Raw genomic sequence first — 16,686 nt, 5'->3', positions numbered from 1 at the left:
GCATGCGCGCTAGCCGCCCCGCGCCTGCGCAGCACCGCCCGGCCCCGCCCGGCCCCGGGACCCGGCCCGGCCCACGCCCCGCCCACCGCAGGCCTCGCCCGCCGCAGGCCCATGCAGGCACCGCCCACCAAGGCCCGGCCCCGCCCGGCCCCGCAGGCACCGCCCCGGGACCCCGCAGGCACCGCCCATTGCAGCCCCGCCCCGCCCCCCGCAGGCCCTCACACCCCGCCCCGCGGCTGCGCAGCACCGCCCGGCCCCGCCCGGCCCCAGGACCCCGGTCCCGCCCCACGCCCCGCCCACCGCAGCCCCTCAGGCACCGCCCACCATGGCCCCGCCCTCCCCGCAGGCCCCGCCCCTCCCTCCTCAGGGCCCGCCCGGCTCCCGGGATGGGGCTCTGGCTCCCACCGCACCCGCTGACGGAGCCCCTTTGGGTGGAAGCCCGGGAACTTCGCCCTCCTGCGTCCTCAACGCGTAACCCCTGCCTGGGATCGGGCCCCGGAGCCCCTGCTCCCTCGCGTGTCCCAGCGCCCTCTGGACCCCGCCTCTCAGCATTCCCCCTAGACGCGAGCCCTGGATCTTCGCCCCCAGAGGTCCTCTCTTCGCCGGGGACTTGGAGGTTGGCCCTCCTTCCTTGATTTTGTTACCTGGCGCCCTCCAGTACCCCCTTCTCCCCCAGCCAAAAACCTCTCCAGAGAGCTCCAGCCTCAGCCCCTGCGCCCCCACATTTCACCCGGAAATCCCCGTCTTTCCCCAGGTTTCTCCGCTCCGGGTCTGATGCTGGTGACTGTCCTTCTCCTTTAGTTTCCACTCCTAGCAGGCTGCAGGAGCCCCTCTATCACTGGGGAGGGGGGATCTAAGTTACAGCCCCCGCTCCTTCCCTTTCCCTGCATCTCCAAGCCTGTCCTCAGTCCCAGGCCTGAGGTCCCATCTTCTTCCTAGAAGCTGGGGGCAGCTAAACCTCCAGCCTGGGGCCAGCCTCCTCTGGCTGGAAAGCTGTACCTGTACTTGCCGAGGGATGGGTGCGTGTGGACTAGTCAGTAGCAGGTACTGTTCCAGCCATCTTGAGAGAGCAGTGCATACACACTGCCCCCACCGGCCACCCCCTCTGTGCACTGGCCCGGGCCCTGCTGACCCCAAGGCAAGCACTCCCCTTCCCTTCCCTAGGGCTGCCAAGGTGTTGCTTTGGAGCTGGGCCAGTCCAGCTGGCACTCCCCCCAGGCTGTGGGCACAGGTTAACTGGCTGGCACACAGGCTAGAGGACACGTTCCAGCCATCCCTCCTTCCCTAGAAGGCCTGGCTCAGACGGGCCCTGGCAGGAGGGACAGCCACACCCCTTCCAGTTGTCCAGGCCTCAACCTTGAGTGCCCCACAGAGCAGGCGTTGATGGTATCCCATTTGCCATGTGAGGAACTAGGACTCACCTGCGGAAGGAACTTGCCCTGGGTTATAGGCAGCAAACAGCAGGGAAGGTGCTATCTGACTCCCGATCCAGTGCTCCTTCCTGTGTGCAGGGCAACTCAGTTGGGCAGGTCATAGGTCCACCTCAGAGCACAGTTCCTGGCCCTGTGGGGAGAGGGGAGGGAGGGGAGACACACTCCTGCCCTCACAGAGCCCGTGTCATGCCAAGCACCACTCATTTAGACAGAGTGGGACCGCCCCATAGGGTTTCCAAGGAGTGGCTGGTGAATTCGAACTCTCAACCTTTTGGTTAGCAGCCAAGCTCTTAACCACTGCACCATCTCCTCCAGTCTCAGTAAATGGTAGCATGAAAAATGCATAAAAAAATAAATGTGTGCCCTTCACCTTGAACCCTGCTTGTCTGATATGTCTTACCCTCATCCAAAAATTTATTCATTCATTGATCAAACATTACCTGGGAAACAATTCTTGGGGGCCACTCTGGTGCCCCCAGTGTAGTGGAATGAAAAACATGTCTTTAGTAGAGTGTGATGAGAGCTGTGAGGAGCGAGGGCAGCTTCCCAGAGGTGGTGGAATTCAAGTGGGGTCCTAGAGAAGTGGGGTTACAACAGGCAGTGCTGCAGGCATCCTGGACGGAGAAAGTGTGAGCCCACAGACTTTGGCAGAGAGCACGGAGCTGTCTGGAGACTCTCTGGAGCCTGTGGTCTGCACTCGGGGCTGAGAGCAAGTGGAGGTGGGGATGAGGCCAGGGAAGGAGGTCTTGACAGTTGAGCTTCATTGTGCAGACAAGTGAGAGGCAACAGAGGGTGAGACTTCCACTCCTTTGTTCAAAGGTATTTATTGAGCAGTGTGTGTTGACTAGGAGTCCCTGGGTGTTATAAACCATGAAGCCCTCAACTGTTAGCCAAAAGGTTGGAGGTTTGAACCTCAGAAGACAGGCCTGGTGATCTGTTTCTGAAAGGTCACAGCCTTGAAAACCCTATACAGAGTGGAGCCATGAAGGTATGGGGAGGAGGATATTCCAAGCAGAAGAATCACCAGGTGCAAATCCTGTAAGGACAGCCCAGGCCCAACATGTCTGAGAAACGGCAAGGAGATAACGATGCCTGGAGTGCAGTGGGTGGCGGAGAGCAGAAGGGGGTGAAGTCAGAGAGGTCCGGGGAAGCAGACCACCTGAAGCCTGGTGAGCAGTCGTATGGCCTCTGGCTTACTCTGTGGGGGTGGGAGCCATGAGAGGCCTGGAGCAGAGGAGGGACCTGGTCCACCGAGGCTTTAACAGCATTGCTCTGGTTGCTGGGTTCAGAGCAGACTGAAGGAGGCAGAGGATGGAAGCAGGAGCACACTTAGCAGATTGTTGCAGTCATCCAGGTGAGAGACGATGGCTGGGACACGGGTGACAGCCATGGGGTGGTGAGACGTGGCCACATTCTGGATGTATTTGAAAGGCAGAACAGGACTTGCTGATGGAATGGATGGGGCAGGGGACTGATGAAAGAAATAGAAGAGTAAAGATGGCTGGAGTTGAGGTTTGTGGCTTGAGCAAAGGGAGAGAAGGTGTTGCCATTTGTGAAGATGGAGGAAGACTGGAGGAGGAGCAGATTGGTGGTGGAGGTAAGTCAGTATTGGAATTTTGGTCCTGTTAAGTTTGAGCTGTCCAATGTGGGGGGGCGGGGGGGCAAGTCGGCCATTGTCCATATGAGTCTGGAATTCAAGGGAGAGGTCCAGGCTGGAAGCCACCTCAGGATAGATGGGTTTTAAAGCACGTGATGGGCCCTCTCTCTGGCAGCATGGAGGACTGCTGAAAGGATTTGGTGGCCCAGAAGGGAGAACAAAAGCAGGGCTGGTAGGGTCGGTAGGGCCAAAGGCATTGAAGAGATTTATTCAATATTGCTATACCTTATTTCAAGAAAGAATACTAGTTTGTTGTAAAACATTGAAGCAATAGACAGATGATAGGAATGAGAAGCAACGGGCCCTGGTGACTGGCCTCGTGGGGTTGGGAGCCTGAGCTCCTGGCTTGGAGCTGTGGAGGAGAAGGAGTTATGGGGGCAGGGATGAGTTCAGACTGGGACAGGTAACATTCTAGGCCTGCCCAACATCCAGGAGAGACGCCCAGAGGTGGTGCAGAGTTGCGGCAGGAGACTCAGGAATAGCCCGGGTTGGGGTGGTGATGGAAGTTATGGACCACACTCCAGAGAGCATGTGTGTACGTAGGAGCAGAAACAAAGGCTGGAAATGGAAGCCGGATGCTCCTGAGGAGGGTGGCCAGACATGAAGGAGTCTAAGGACACGGAGCAGGCTAAGACAGAAACCACCTGCTCCCCCGAACGGGTAACTCTCTGGCGTCATGGACTACTTTACAGAGGTGAGATATTTCAACTGGGGCTTAAAAGATGGAGTAGGAGGTGGGCAGGTGGAGAAGGGAGGGAAAGGCATTCTAGGCAGAGTGGGAATGAAGTAGGAATATGGGTGAGAGGAGGGTTTCTTCCCAGTGGGAACGAAGAAGTCCCTATGACACCCCCATTCTTCAGTGTGGACAGTTGATGCACCCCAGTCTGAACAAATGCTCTGCAATCCTTATCTTCCCTCCAGGCAAAGTGGCATCTCTAAGCCCAATACAGGCATTCTGCCCCCTGCCCCTCCCTGCCATGCTCGTTCAGGGCACTCAGGTGTCCCGTTGCCCTGGGGAGAAAATCCAGATGGCTCAATATGACTTCCCACAGCTCTTCTTTGAGATCTGGCCTCGCCTGACCTCTTGGAGGCCCCCTTCCCTTCCACCCTGTCCTGGCCACTGCACACCATCCTCTCGGGTCTTTGTACACACCCTTCCCCAATCTGGAGCACTCTCCTCCCTGTTTCCTTCCTTCTCCCTTGAGAAACCCTGGTGGCCTAGTGGTTAAGAGCTATGGCTGCTAACCAAAAGGTTGGCAGTTCAGATCCACCAGGTACTCCTTGGAAACTGTGTGGGGCAGTTCTACTCTGTCCTATAGGGTCGCGATAAGTCAGAATCGACTTGACGGCAACGGGTTCCTCTGTACCTGACCTGCCAGCTAGTCCCTCCAGAAAATTGCCCCTCATCACCGATGAATGAACTTTGAGCTCCTTCAATGTGGCTCCACAAGGACTTACGTTTATAGTACTTATCATCCTTGTGAATAGGGTCTGTGCAGGCGTCTGTGCCCTCGCTGGACTGAGGACATCCCTTGTCCATTCCTCAAGGCTGACACAGAAAGTGTGTTGTGGAGTTAGGGAGTGTGGAACACTTGGGTACTTGGATGAGCAGTGTATCCATAAAGGAGCTCTGAGGGAAGGATGGGAAGGTGGGAGCTCCCAAAGCCCCTAGGCAGCGTTTGGATTTTCCATCCCAGAGGGTGGACAGTGGGTGGAAGGCTAGGCGGGGACCTATTGCCTGCAGGATCCCTGATGTTGGGAACTTCTGCCACCTACTGGGCAAAGCTGGCATTGCCCCACAGACGCTCTAGTGGTTGAGCACCGGGTACCCAGGTTGGGGTGATGATGGTCACCATCTGAACTCCAGAAGCCCTCGGGCTGATGGGAAAGACACATTGACAGTGACGAGACAGAGTACTGATGGGGGAGTGCAGGGGCTGCAGGGAAAGAGGAAGAGGAGGAGGAGGGTTGTGCCAGACTCAGGAACAAAACTGCCCATGGAGCAAAACTGCAGGGAGTAGGGCCAGGGGGTGGACAATGAGAGGGACAGCTGACCCAGGCCCCAGGGCCTGTGTGTGTGCGTGTGTTTCTCCCATTGTTGCCTTCTTCGATCAGGCAGGTAATTCCCTGGTTTCCCTCTCCTGGGAGGTCTGGTCTCAGCTCCTTACAGAGCTCAGGCCATTGTGCAAGGTGCCTTCTTTATCCTTAGTGACCCAGAGGGGCCCTCTGTTATTTCCACTCCACAGATGAGGAAATGGGGTGGGGGTGGGTCACAGAAGTGAACATGAACAAGGTCGTAAAGATTGGGTGACAGTTTATAAGCTGCCCAGTCCTCCAAATCCTAGATAATTTAGCCACAAAGCCCAGGCCCCTCTCCAGCTGACAGCTCTCCCTCCCCTTTCTATCCTTCCAGCTCAGCCCTGATGCTCAGGGCTCAGCCATCTTGGGGGCTCAGGAGGGGGAGACGTGGGCAGTCAGGTCCCAGGTCCCACTGCTGTACTTAGTGTGTGAGCTCTGGGGTGGGGCTTTGGGGCGAAATTTGCTATATGCCTGAACGTAAGGTTATTTCTTCCTTTTCCCAATGAAAAGATTAAAAGAAAAAAATCGGTCAAATATTCTAACTTAAACTTTTAGGGATACAGATGAAATAATCAACTCTCTAGTTTATTTAGATGGTGTCACATGCATATTTAAAACCACATACTCATTGGAGCAGTTTATTAACATTGTTTTCCCACTCTCATGTTTTGTGAAACGGTTTATTGAGATGTTTCGCTAGCACTCCGGCCTCTCGTTGTCATCACCAGGCGTCACCGTCACGCCCGGCACCTCCTTCGAGGTCCTGGACACAGTTTTCTTGAACTGTGTCATCTTCACTTTTGCTCTGAAATACAGCACTTTCTGAATCCATGAATGATGCTGCCCGTATTATATCAAGTCACGAGAATGTATTAGATGGTTGTTTTCCACCTAAATGGTATATGCAATCTCCTTAGGGTCACCACAAAATTACACAAAATAGCTATCTTTTTTTTTTTCTCATTCCACTTCCCTGCTTAAAATTTTTCTCCACAGCACTTCTTACCATCTTACCTACTTGTTCGTTTGTCTATTGTCCATTCCTCCCCTAGAATACGCACTCCATGAGATCATGGAATTCTGTCTGCCTTGCTAACTTGCCTGGAACATAGTAGGTGCTCAGTAAATATTTGTGGAAATATGTTTGATAGCACAGTGGCAGCCAGAGCCATGCACAAGGAGGAGGCCATCAGAGTGGGGTGGGAAGGCAGCCCCACAGGAGCCAAGCCCGCACATTGGGGAAAACTAGTAACAACCAAAAATAACCCAAACCAGTTGCCATCAAGTAGATTTCGACTCATGGCAGCCTCATGTATTTCACAGTAGAACTGTGCTCCATAGGTTTTTTTCCATGGCTGTGACCTTTTGGAAAGGTTTGTGGGTGGCACAAAGGGTTTGCACTTGACTACTAACTACTAAACCTATCTGCTTCCATAAAGATTACAGCCAAGAAAACTTCGTAGAGTAATTTTACTCTGTAACACATGGGGCTGCCATGAGTCAGAATCTACTCAAAGGCGACGGTTTGGTTTTGGTTTTGACCTTTTAGAAGCAGATCGCTAGGCCCTTCTTCCCAAGTGCCTCTGGGTGGGTTTGAATCTTCTGGTTAGTAGCCCAGCGATTAATCATTTGCCACATGGGTAAAAATATGGAAAGAAGGAAGGTTAGAATGAAACCTGTGTCATTGGATTAGAATTCAAGGTCTAAATGTAAACTGAAGAAAATTAGAACAAGTTGATAAGGGCCAAAGTACAACCTTGAGTTTATCCCACCTGAATTTAGAGACCATCTCAAGAACAGATTTGATGTGTTGAATACAAATGAGCAGACAAACTGTGGGAGGACATCATACATGAAGAAAGCAAGAGGTCATTAAAAAGATAGGAGAGAAAGAAAAAACCTAAATGGATGTCAGAAGAGACTCTGAAACTTGCTCTTGAACGTCGAGTAGCTAAAGAAAAAGGAAAAATCGATGAAGGAAAAAAGCTGAACACAGGATTTCAAAGGGTAGCTTGAGAAGACAAAGTAAAGTATTAGGATGACGTGCACAAAGACCTGGAGATAGAAAACTGAAAGGGAAGAACACACTCAGCATTTCTCAAGTTGAAAGAACTGAAGAAGAAATTCAAGCCTCAAGTTGCAATACTGAAGGACTGTATGGGAAAAATATTAAATGATGCAGGAAGAACGAGAAGAAGACAGAAGGAATACACAAAGACACTATACCAAAAAGAATTCGCCAACATTCAGCCATTTCAGGAGGTAACATACGATCGGGAACCGATGGTACTGAAGGAAGAAATCCAAGCTCCACTGAAGGCACTGGCAAAAAAGCAAGGCTCCAGGAATTGAGATGTTTCAACAAACGGATGCAGCGCTGGGGGTGCTCACTCGTCTATGCCAAGAAATTTGGAAGACAGCTACCTGGTCAACCGACTGGAAGAGATCCGTATTTATGCCTATTCCTAAGAAAGGTGATCCAACTCTCAAGAAAGGTGATCCAACCGAATGTGGAAATTATAGAACAATATCATTAATATCACACGCAAGCAAAATTTTGCTGAAGATCATTCAAAAGCAGCTGCAGCAGTATATTGACAGGGAACTGCCAGAAATTCAGGCCGGTTTCAGAAGAGGACGTGGAACCAGGGACAGCATTGCTGATGTTGGATGGATCCTGGCTGAAAGCAGAGAATACCAGGAGGATGTTTACCTTTGTTTTATTGACTATGCAAAGGCATTCGACTGTGTGGACCATAACAAATTATGGATAACATTGTGAAGAATGGGAATTCCGGAACACTTCATTGTGCTCATGAGGAATCTGTACATGGATCAAGAGGCAGTCCTTAGAACAGAACAAGGGGATACTGCATGGTTTAAAGTCAGGAAAGATGTGCATCATGGTTGTATCCTTTCACCATACTTATGCGATCTGTATGCTGAGCAAATAATCTGAGAAGCTGGACTGTATGAAGAAGAATGAGGCATCAGGACTGGAGGAAGACTCATTAACAACCTGTGTTATGCAGATGACACAACCCTGCTTGCTGAAAGTGAAGAGCACTTGAAGCACTTACTAATGAAGATCGAAGACCACAGCCTTCAGTATGGATTACTCCTCAACATAAAGAAAACAAAAATCCTCACAACTGGATCAATGAGCAACATCGTGATAAACGGAGAAAAGATTGAAGTTGTCAAGGATTTCATTTTACTTGGATCCACAGTCAACGTTCAAGGAAGCAGCAGTCAAGAAATCAAAAGATGCATTGCATGGGCAAATCGGCTGCAAGAGATCCCTTTAAGTGTTAAAAAGTAAAGATGTTCCTTGAGGACTAAGGTGCGCCTGACCCATGCCACGGTGTTTTCGATCATCTCATATGTATGCAAAAGCTGGAGAATGAATAAGGAAGACCGAAGAAGTACTGATGTCTTTGAATTGTAGTGTTGGTGAAGAATATTGAATATACCATGGGTTGTCAAAAGAAGGAACAAATCTGTCTTGGAAGAAGTACTACCAGAACGTTCCTTGGAAGCAAGGATAGTGAAACTGTGTCTCACATACTTTGGACTTGTTATCAGGAGGGATCAGTCAGGAGAAGGACATCTTGTTTGGTAAAGTAGAGGGTCAGTGAAAAAGAGGAAGACCCTCAAGGAGATGAATTGACACAGTGGCTACAACAGTGGGTTCAAGCATAGCAACAATCGTAGGGATGGCGCAGGACCAGGCAGTGTTTCACTCTGTTGTGCTTAAGGTCACTAAGTTGGAACTGACTCAACAGCACACAACAACAACAAATGTAAACTTGTGGTTTTCAAGAGATGTAGACAGAAACAGAAATAAACATAGATATAAGTATATATGTTTGTGTATAAATGTGTGTCCACAGAGTGGGCCTGGGAGATGGATCACTCTAACTGTAATAAGCACACATAACACCCTGATCTTGGTTTCTAAATACCACTCCTCACTAAAATGAATGGGGGATCTTGGGAGAAATGGCTAATTCCAAGGCTGGTGCAGAGCAATGTAAGATGAACTTGGTATGTCTTGTTGAGCTGGAAAAAAAGGAAGTGTTTAAAGAATGATGAGATATGTCAAAACAACAAGAAGGCAGTAAGGGGCATCCACTGACCAAGTCTGGGACGATCTGAACATCAAATAAATAATGACAGTAGTGGATTACAGTCCATTGAATAAAATAGGAAACCATGAGTCCACCTGATATAAATAGCTAAATGAATAAATAAATGTGGGAGAGGAAACAGAAAATTCTTTTTTCAATAGAATGCCAATAATAAATGTATACAGAATGATGAAACTAGAAAATCACCATTTGACAACCTTTGCAGTAATAATTATTTAGGGCATGAACCATCAATAGGTGCTAAAACCCAGGAGTGAAAGTGAGATGAAAAGGATTTTTCATGGTCTCAAAGTATTTCTTCTCCCCCAATATTTATTACAAAGGGAAAGAAAGTAACTTTGCCTTTGCAACATCGTGTTAATCAAGTGAGCATGGTTCCATTAACACTGGATATGAGAAAAACACAGCATCATTTTTGTAGCCCCCAATGCATAATGGTGATTTAATCATGAGGAAGAATTGGATACATCCATATTAAAGGGCAGTCTTGGAAATAACTTCCCCATAATCTTAAAGAAGAGCCCTGGTGGTACAACGGTTAAAGCGTTTGGCTGCTAAAAGAAAGCTTGGTGTTTCGAACCCACCAATTGCTCTGTGGGAGAGATGTGGCAGTCTGCTTCTGTAAAGATTGACAGCCTTGGAAACCTTATGGGGCAGTTCAACCTGTGAGTCAGAATGGACTCGACGGCAGTGGGTTTGGGTAATCTTAAAAAATGTCAGGGTCATGAAGCTCAAGGAAAGGCTGTGAATTGCCCTAAATTGAGAGATGAAAGAGTTATGACAACTGGGTACAATATTTGATACCATAGGGTTTTTTTTTTTAAAAGGATATTTTTTGGACACTGAAGAGCAAGATTGAAGAGTAACATGTCTGATATAGTTTCAAAGACAAGCCTGGTATGACAGGGGCCTCCTCTGTGCTCTCTCTGCCCCCTGAGCCTCTGCTGCCTTCTATGACAGCCTGGTTCTGTCTGGGATGTGGCACAGAGCAGGCTCTGAAAACATGATGAACGGCTCTCCCTGACCAAAGGGCTGTATTTGCGGTACAGCTTGTCTTGGTCATCTAGTGCTGCTATAACAGAAGTACCACGCGTGGATGGCTTTAACAAAGAGAAGCTTGTTCTTTCATGGTCCAGTAGGCTAGATGCCTGAATTCAGGGCGCCAGCTCCAGGGAAGGGCTTTCTCTCTGTTGGCTCTGGAGTAAGGTCCTTGTCATCAATCCTCCCTTAGTCAGGGAGCACCTCAGGTCCAAAAGACACGCTCTGCTCCTGGCGCTGCCTTCTTGGTGGTATGAGGTTCCTACGTCTCTCTGCTCATTTCTTTCTTTTATATTTCAAAAAAGATTGGCTTAAGACACAGCCTAATTTTGTAGACCTCATCAGTGTAACTGCTACTAATCCATCTCATTTCATCATAGTGACAGGATCATAGTGACAGGATTCACAACATACAGGAAAACCACATAAAATGGTGGCCAACCATACAATACTGGGAATCAGGACCTGGCCAAGTTAACAGACATTTTGGGGGAACACAATTCAATCCATGACACAGCTGATGCCTACCTTTTCACCTGGACTCAGTTAAAGAAGTTTTTGCATCAGCTGTGGGGGAGCACCTGACTGAGACGACCCAGCAGGGGGCGCCCTGGGGTCCTGAAGGAGGCATTTACTGTTTAGGGCTGAGTTAAGGACGTAATCCCCAAGATGTAACTTTGCTGAGAAGGCCTCTGCACAGGGAAAATTCCCTTTTACACGTTTTACATACGTGCACGCTCAATGTGGTGTGGAATGTGGTGCTCACATTGAGACATGTGGCGGCTGAGACCCCTGAAGGCACAGCTGACCCACCCTTGCTCAGTGTAGAAAGTTGGAAAAACAGGAGGAACAGTGAGCCTGCGGAGCACTGGTGGTGCAGTGGTTAAGCGCTCCACTGCTAACCAAAAGGTCAGCAGTTTGAATCCACCAGCCTCCTTACAAACCCAACAGGGCAGTTCTACTCTATTCTATAGGGTCACTATGAGTCAGAATTGACTTGATGGCAATGGGTTTGGTTTTCTTTTTTTTTTTTTTTTTTAGTGAGCCTGCGATATGCAGGTGACACAACCTTGCTTGCTGAGAGTGAAGAGGACTTGAAGCACTTACTGACAAAGATCAAAGACCACAGCCTTCAGTATGACTACACCCCAACGTAAACAAAAATCTTCACAACTGGACCAACAAGCAACATCATGACAAACGGAGAAAAGATTGAAGTTGTCAAGAATTTCATTTTACTTGGATCCACATTCAACGCCCAGAGAAGCAGGAGTCAAGAAATCAAACGAATCATTTCATTTGGCAAATCTGCTGCAAAAGACCTCTTTAAAGTATGTTAAAAAGCAAAGATGTCACTTTGAGGACTAAGGCGTGCCTGACCCAAGCCATGGTAGTTTCAATTGCCTCACATGCACGCAAAAGCTAGACGATGAATAAGGAGGGCCAAAGAATTGATGCCTTTGAATGATGGTGTTGGGGAAGAATAATGAATATACCACAGACTGCCAGAAGAATAAATAAATCTATCCTGGAAAAAGTGCAGCCAGAATGCTCCTTAGAAGCAAGGATGAGGAGAGTTCATCTTACTTATTTTGGACTTGTTATCAAGAGAAACCAGTCCCTTGAGAAGGACATCACGCTTGGTAGAGGGTCAGCAAAACAGACCTTCAACAAAGTGGATTGACACAATGGCGGCAACAAAAGGGTGAAACATAACGACAATTGTGAGGCTGCTGCAGGACTGGGCAGTGTTTTGTTGTTTTACACAGGATCACTGAATCGAAAGCTACTCGACAGCACCTAACAACAGTGAGCCAAAGATAGCACTAGGGAGGATAAGTATTTGAGATGTTAGGGAAAGTTTGAAAGAAATATCTAAGCTTTCTTTCTCATGTTTCCAGCTGAGGTACGGACCTGCCGTTGAGTTAGGTATACATGTGGATGATGTCATTCAAGGTGCCAAGATGCCAACCCTTCAGGGTGAGCTTGGGTACCTTAGGTTTCTCAGCAATAAAGCAGTCTTGGGGCCAAGCCCTGGTTCTTCCCCTTTCTCACCTCCAGATGTGGGCAGAGTACCCCCTTGGGGTAAGGGCCTGCATGTGACAGCCACAGAGGAGCTGAGAAAGCTCTGGGCCTGGAGAGGGCTCCAGGATCCAGGAGGGAAGCAGAGGCACGGGCCTCCTCCTTGCCCTGGGCAGGCCTGCCGGGGTGGAGCTTGACAGGGAGTGCCTTCCCCCGGAAGAGAAGGCAAAGGGCTCAGTCCTGCTGCCCTACCCAGCTGACAAGAGTCCCAGTCACCAGGCCACCTCTCTGTCTGGGACCCTTGAGGGGTAAGTGTTCTTCTGAACCCACCTCGTCCCATGCCCTGGGGGTAGGTGTCAAGTCCTTTCCTCCTCTGGGATCCAAACACCCCATCCAGTCTGCCTGCCCTTAGGCCAGGCAGGGGCCACACCTATCACCCCCTTGGCATGATCCAACGCCCCTACTCTACTTCCAGAACCAGGAGAGCCCTCCCCTCCCAGCATCTGGGCCAAGTCAGGGTGGAAGGGCCCAGAGTGGGGCACTTCACTCAAGCAAGGTCCAGGTCACTGCTTCCTCCTCTGCAACCCTGAACAGAGCCCAGAATCCCAAGTGGCTGGAGCACTGGGGGGCACCCAGAGAGAGCCCTCACTGGACCAAGTCCTTCAGGAGCGGGATGAAGCCATTGCCAAGTGAGGAGCAGCTGCTGCAGGGGCTGGTGGGCAAGGGTATTTCACCTGAGGGCCCTGTCCTGCTACAGCAAGGAGGGGGCAGTTGGGCATTTCTGGAAAAAAAGCCACCAGATCTGCGGGCCTGAGGCCCAGGCCACCCTCCCTACCCCCACAGGAAGCAGGCCGTGGAGGCTGAGCTGGACACGTGCCGAGCCAAGCTGCGAGCTGTGGAAGCCCAGCTGCTAGAACTCCTGGAAGAGAAGCTGCGACTGAGGCAGGAGGTGGAAGCCTGGGAGGTAGAGCGGGACTGCTGGCCAGGCCCGGGAGGGGAGGGCGAGGGCCCAGGTTGGCCCCTGAACCTGCTCTCCCACCCACAGGAGGACATGCGACAGCTGGTGAGGCAACGGGTCCAGAGTCAGCTGCAGAGAGAGTCCAGGGGCTCTCTGGGAGGCCACGTGGACCCTGGAACTGCAGGGGTGTCCTGGGCCCGATCCCCCCTGGGTCGGTGGGGGCGTTGGTGATGACAAAGCTCAGCCCAGTGCCTTGGCAGCAGCATCTTTATTAAAACTTCAGGCCTGACCTCCTCTGTACACCTGTGCCCTTTCAGTGCCTGCCTGAACCCCTCTGTGCACAAACATGGGGAGGCTGTAGGGCCTTGAAGCCTGGGGGTTCACACCTCCTCCTGCGAGCACTGCAGAGCTCTCAGGCCAGGAAGCCTCGGATGGCAGCTATGAAGTCCTGCGGGCGGTCAGCGTGAACCCAGTGGCCAGCGTTCAGCACCGTCTGCATCTGGGCCCGAGGAAAGAGTCTCCTAATCTCAGGATGGTGACTGGGGCTATCAACACAGAGAAGACCACCGAGGAGAGATGAAAGTAGAAAGACAGGGAAAGAGAAACAGAAGTGGAGGCAAAGCGGGAAGAGGGGATGGTGAGAAGAGATGGGGAGCCTCATGAGCCGGTGAGCCCAGGGCTGTTTCCAGGCCCTTACAGGACTGCCCCAGGAAGGATACCAGGTTGGGGGCTGGGTAAGTAAGGCATGTCCCCCGCCCTGGCAGCCTGGCTTACTGCACGTATTGGGAGTTGCCACCAAGGAGGAAGAGGGTTGGCCCGGGGTAAGATTCCTGTCGAGGTGGGAAGGCCAAAATCTCCTGCATATGTTGGGCCAAAGCATCCAAGTTCACCCTCCACACAAAGCGCCCATCCACCTCCACCAGGTTTGTGAGCAGGAACTGCCGTGTGACTATGTCCTGTGGAGGTCCAGTAGCCTAGGGGTCACTGTGAGGCCTGGGGTCACCACTCCTTTCTTGACAGGTCCCAGCCCTCCGCACCATCTAGTGACACGGGGGCATCACCTGGATGACAGGGCTGAGCTGCTCATCAGCCAGTTTGCGGGCACGGGAGCGGGGTAGCTCATCTGGGATGTCTAAGGACCTCATGGCAGCCAAGTAGGACGGGAAGTCTGAGATGGACGTGGTCCTTGCTGGGCTGATGTCCACAGCAATCAGGCGGTCCACCAGGTCTGGCTGTGGGAGAAAACCAGACTGCGGAGCAGCCTCAGATGGCACGAGGGCGTCACACAGCTCCTGGGGCCGGAACTTCTCCACCTCAGCCATCCAAGGCTCACTTGGTCCCAGACTGCCTCTTGGGCACTCAGGGCCTATACGGGTGGGAGGAGAGCCCAGGGCTACAGCTCACCCTCTGCAGTGCCAGCAGCATGGCTGTCTTGCCTCCCATGCTGTGGCCAACGAGGACACAGGGCACCAGGCCCAGCTGGGGCAGGAGGTCCTGAAGGTCCTGGCTCATGGCCTCGTAGCTCATGTCTGGGCTGTGGGGGCTGTCACCATGGTTCCGGGCATCCACTGTCAGCACCTGAGGAGTGGGGGGGGGGGGCGGGGGCACAGCTGGCATCCACCTCCGGGGCCTAGACGTCAAAGGCCTGGCAGGAATTGCAGGTCACATGGTGTGGAACCTGGGGACAGATCCTGACCGGGGGGAAGGGATGGTGATAGACGACCCAGTTCCCAGATGCAGGAGGTCCAGGTGAGAATCCTGGGGCTACTCTGCCAGAGAAGACCCAAGGGGTGTAACAGCATCTCTGAAGGTCTGGCCTGGCTAGGTGACAACCCCAGAGAAGGCTGGAAAGACGCTCCAAGGATTTCCAATATTCGGAGCACAAAAGGCGGGCTGCCGTGAGAGGTCAGGGGCTCCCTGTCCTGCCCGGTGAACAGGCAGGGTCTGCCCCCTTTGCGGAGGGGGTGACGGAGCCTAGGCACAGGACAGCTCAGCCTAGCTCAGTGCGGCGCACGCAGACGCAGATCTAGGGCGAGTTTGTTTGATGCAGGTCTGGATGGACCGGAGGACGCGAGAAAGAACGTGGGTTTAACCTCCATCCCTGGAAGGGCAGCTCCTTTCACTCTACTGCGGGTTACGTTCCTTGAGTGTTGAGGCCGGCCCCGCCCCCGGCCCCGGCCCCACCCCCAGCAGTGAGGGCTGAGGGTCCGGCCCCGCCCCCAGCAGTGAGGGCTGTGGCTGGCCCCGCCCCATGCCCCGCCCCGGCAGTGAGGACTGAGGCCGCCCCTGCCCCCGGCCCCACCCCCAGCAATGCGGCTGAGGCCGGCCCCGCCCCCACAGTGAGGGCTGAGGCCGGCCCCGCCCCCGGCCCCGCCCCTGGTACTGTGTGCTGAGAGGCCGGCCCCGCCCTCGGCCCCGCCCCAGCAGTGAGGACTGAGGCCGGCCCCACCCCCGGCCCCGTGTGCTGAGAGGCCGGCCCCGCCCCCGGCCCCGCCCCAGCAGTGAGGACTGAGGCCGGCCCCGCCCCCGGCCCCGCCCCCGGCACTGTGGGCTGAGAGGCCGGCCCCGCCCCGGCCCCGCCCGGAAGCTCACCTTCCTGCCCGTCTGCTGGGCCACGGCCTTGGCGATGGAGCTGAAGTTGTTCCTGCAGCCGCAGAGCCCGTGCAGAAAGACGAGGGCGGGGCTGCCGGCCTCCCCGTCCAGGAGCGTGTAGGAAAGCGGCAGCGGCCTGGCGGAGGGACGGGGATGGAGGGAGGGTCCGCGTCGGCAGCAGAACGGCACCCAGGGAGGGAACCGGGGCATCCGGGCAGGTGGGACGGGGAGGAGCCGGACCGGAGACGGCCTCCCACCGGCCGCCGCCACTGACCTCGGTTCGGCCCCGCCTCCGCCGCCGCCGCTGCTGGTTGCGACGGGGACCCTTGAGAAGCTGGGGCGGGAGGGCCCGCGGCCCCCAAGGGGGAGCCCCCAGGCTCGGGCCCAGCGGAGCATGCCCGGCTGCCAGTACACGTTGCGGCTCCCGGCCGGCGTCCTACCTACGCCCCGCCTCCCTGGCGCTCCGCCCAGCCGCGGGTCCGCCCACTCCCCGCCCCCGCGTCGTTCCGCCGTCGGCCACGTTTTACGTACTCGCCGAGCGCCGTCTTCGCCATTACGTAATCCCCTCGGGGTCCCGCCCACCGCCCGGAGCACCGCCCCTGGCCACGCCCCGTGGGGGGTCCGCGTCGGCTTCTGGCCCCGGCTTTCCCCGCGCAGAGCCCGGGCGGGAGTCGGCGCCGGAGCCCGGGAGCCCGCTTCCCGCCGCCGTGACTCCTCGGCTCGGGGCGCGAGCTCTGGGCAGCCGCGGGGCCCTGC

The 16,686-nt window shown here is 53.5% G+C and overlaps 1 protein-coding gene across 1 annotated transcript; it reads right to left on the bottom strand.

Annotated features, from left to right (window-relative positions):
• Window positions 1-13,181: 13,181 nt before the first annotated feature.
• On the bottom strand, window positions 13,182-16,350 carry ABHD11 (abhydrolase domain containing 11). Its single transcript, XM_003416650.4, has 6 exons — window positions 16,205-16,350; window positions 15,931-16,066; window positions 14,743-14,916; window positions 14,400-14,570; window positions 14,113-14,294; window positions 13,182-13,883 (listed from the first exon to the last, which is right to left on the bottom strand). Exons 1-6 carry the CDS (start codon window positions 16,324-16,326, stop codon window positions 13,751-13,753), a joined length of 918 nt encoding a protein of 305 aa, XP_003416698.1. The 5' UTR covers window positions 16,327-16,350; the 3' UTR covers window positions 13,182-13,750.
• Window positions 16,351-16,686: the final 336 nt, after the last annotated feature.

Source organism: Loxodonta africana, chromosome 12 (assembly GCF_030014295.1).
Source record: "Loxodonta africana isolate mLoxAfr1 chromosome 12, mLoxAfr1.hap2, whole genome shotgun sequence".
In the NCBI taxonomy this organism is placed as follows: Eukaryota; Metazoa; Chordata; class Mammalia; order Proboscidea; family Elephantidae; genus Loxodonta; species Loxodonta africana.
The sequence above is the reverse complement of the archived record's forward strand: the minus strand, read 5'-3'. Positions and strand labels throughout refer to the sequence as shown.

Coding starts and splice junctions, on each gene's coding strand:
- ABHD11 (XM_003416650.4), bottom strand. CDS start 16,326: ATGCTCCGCTGGGCCCGAGCCTGGGGGCTCCCCCTTGGGGGCCGCGGG. Junction 14,917..15,930: donor CCCAGCAGACGGGCAGGAAG/GTGAGCTTCCGG, acceptor CCCACTCCTCAG/GTGCTGACAGTGGATGCCCG. Junction 13,884..14,112: donor GGCAACTCCCAATACGTGCA/GTAAGCCAGGCT, acceptor CTGTGTTGATAG/CCCCAGTCACCATCCTGAGA.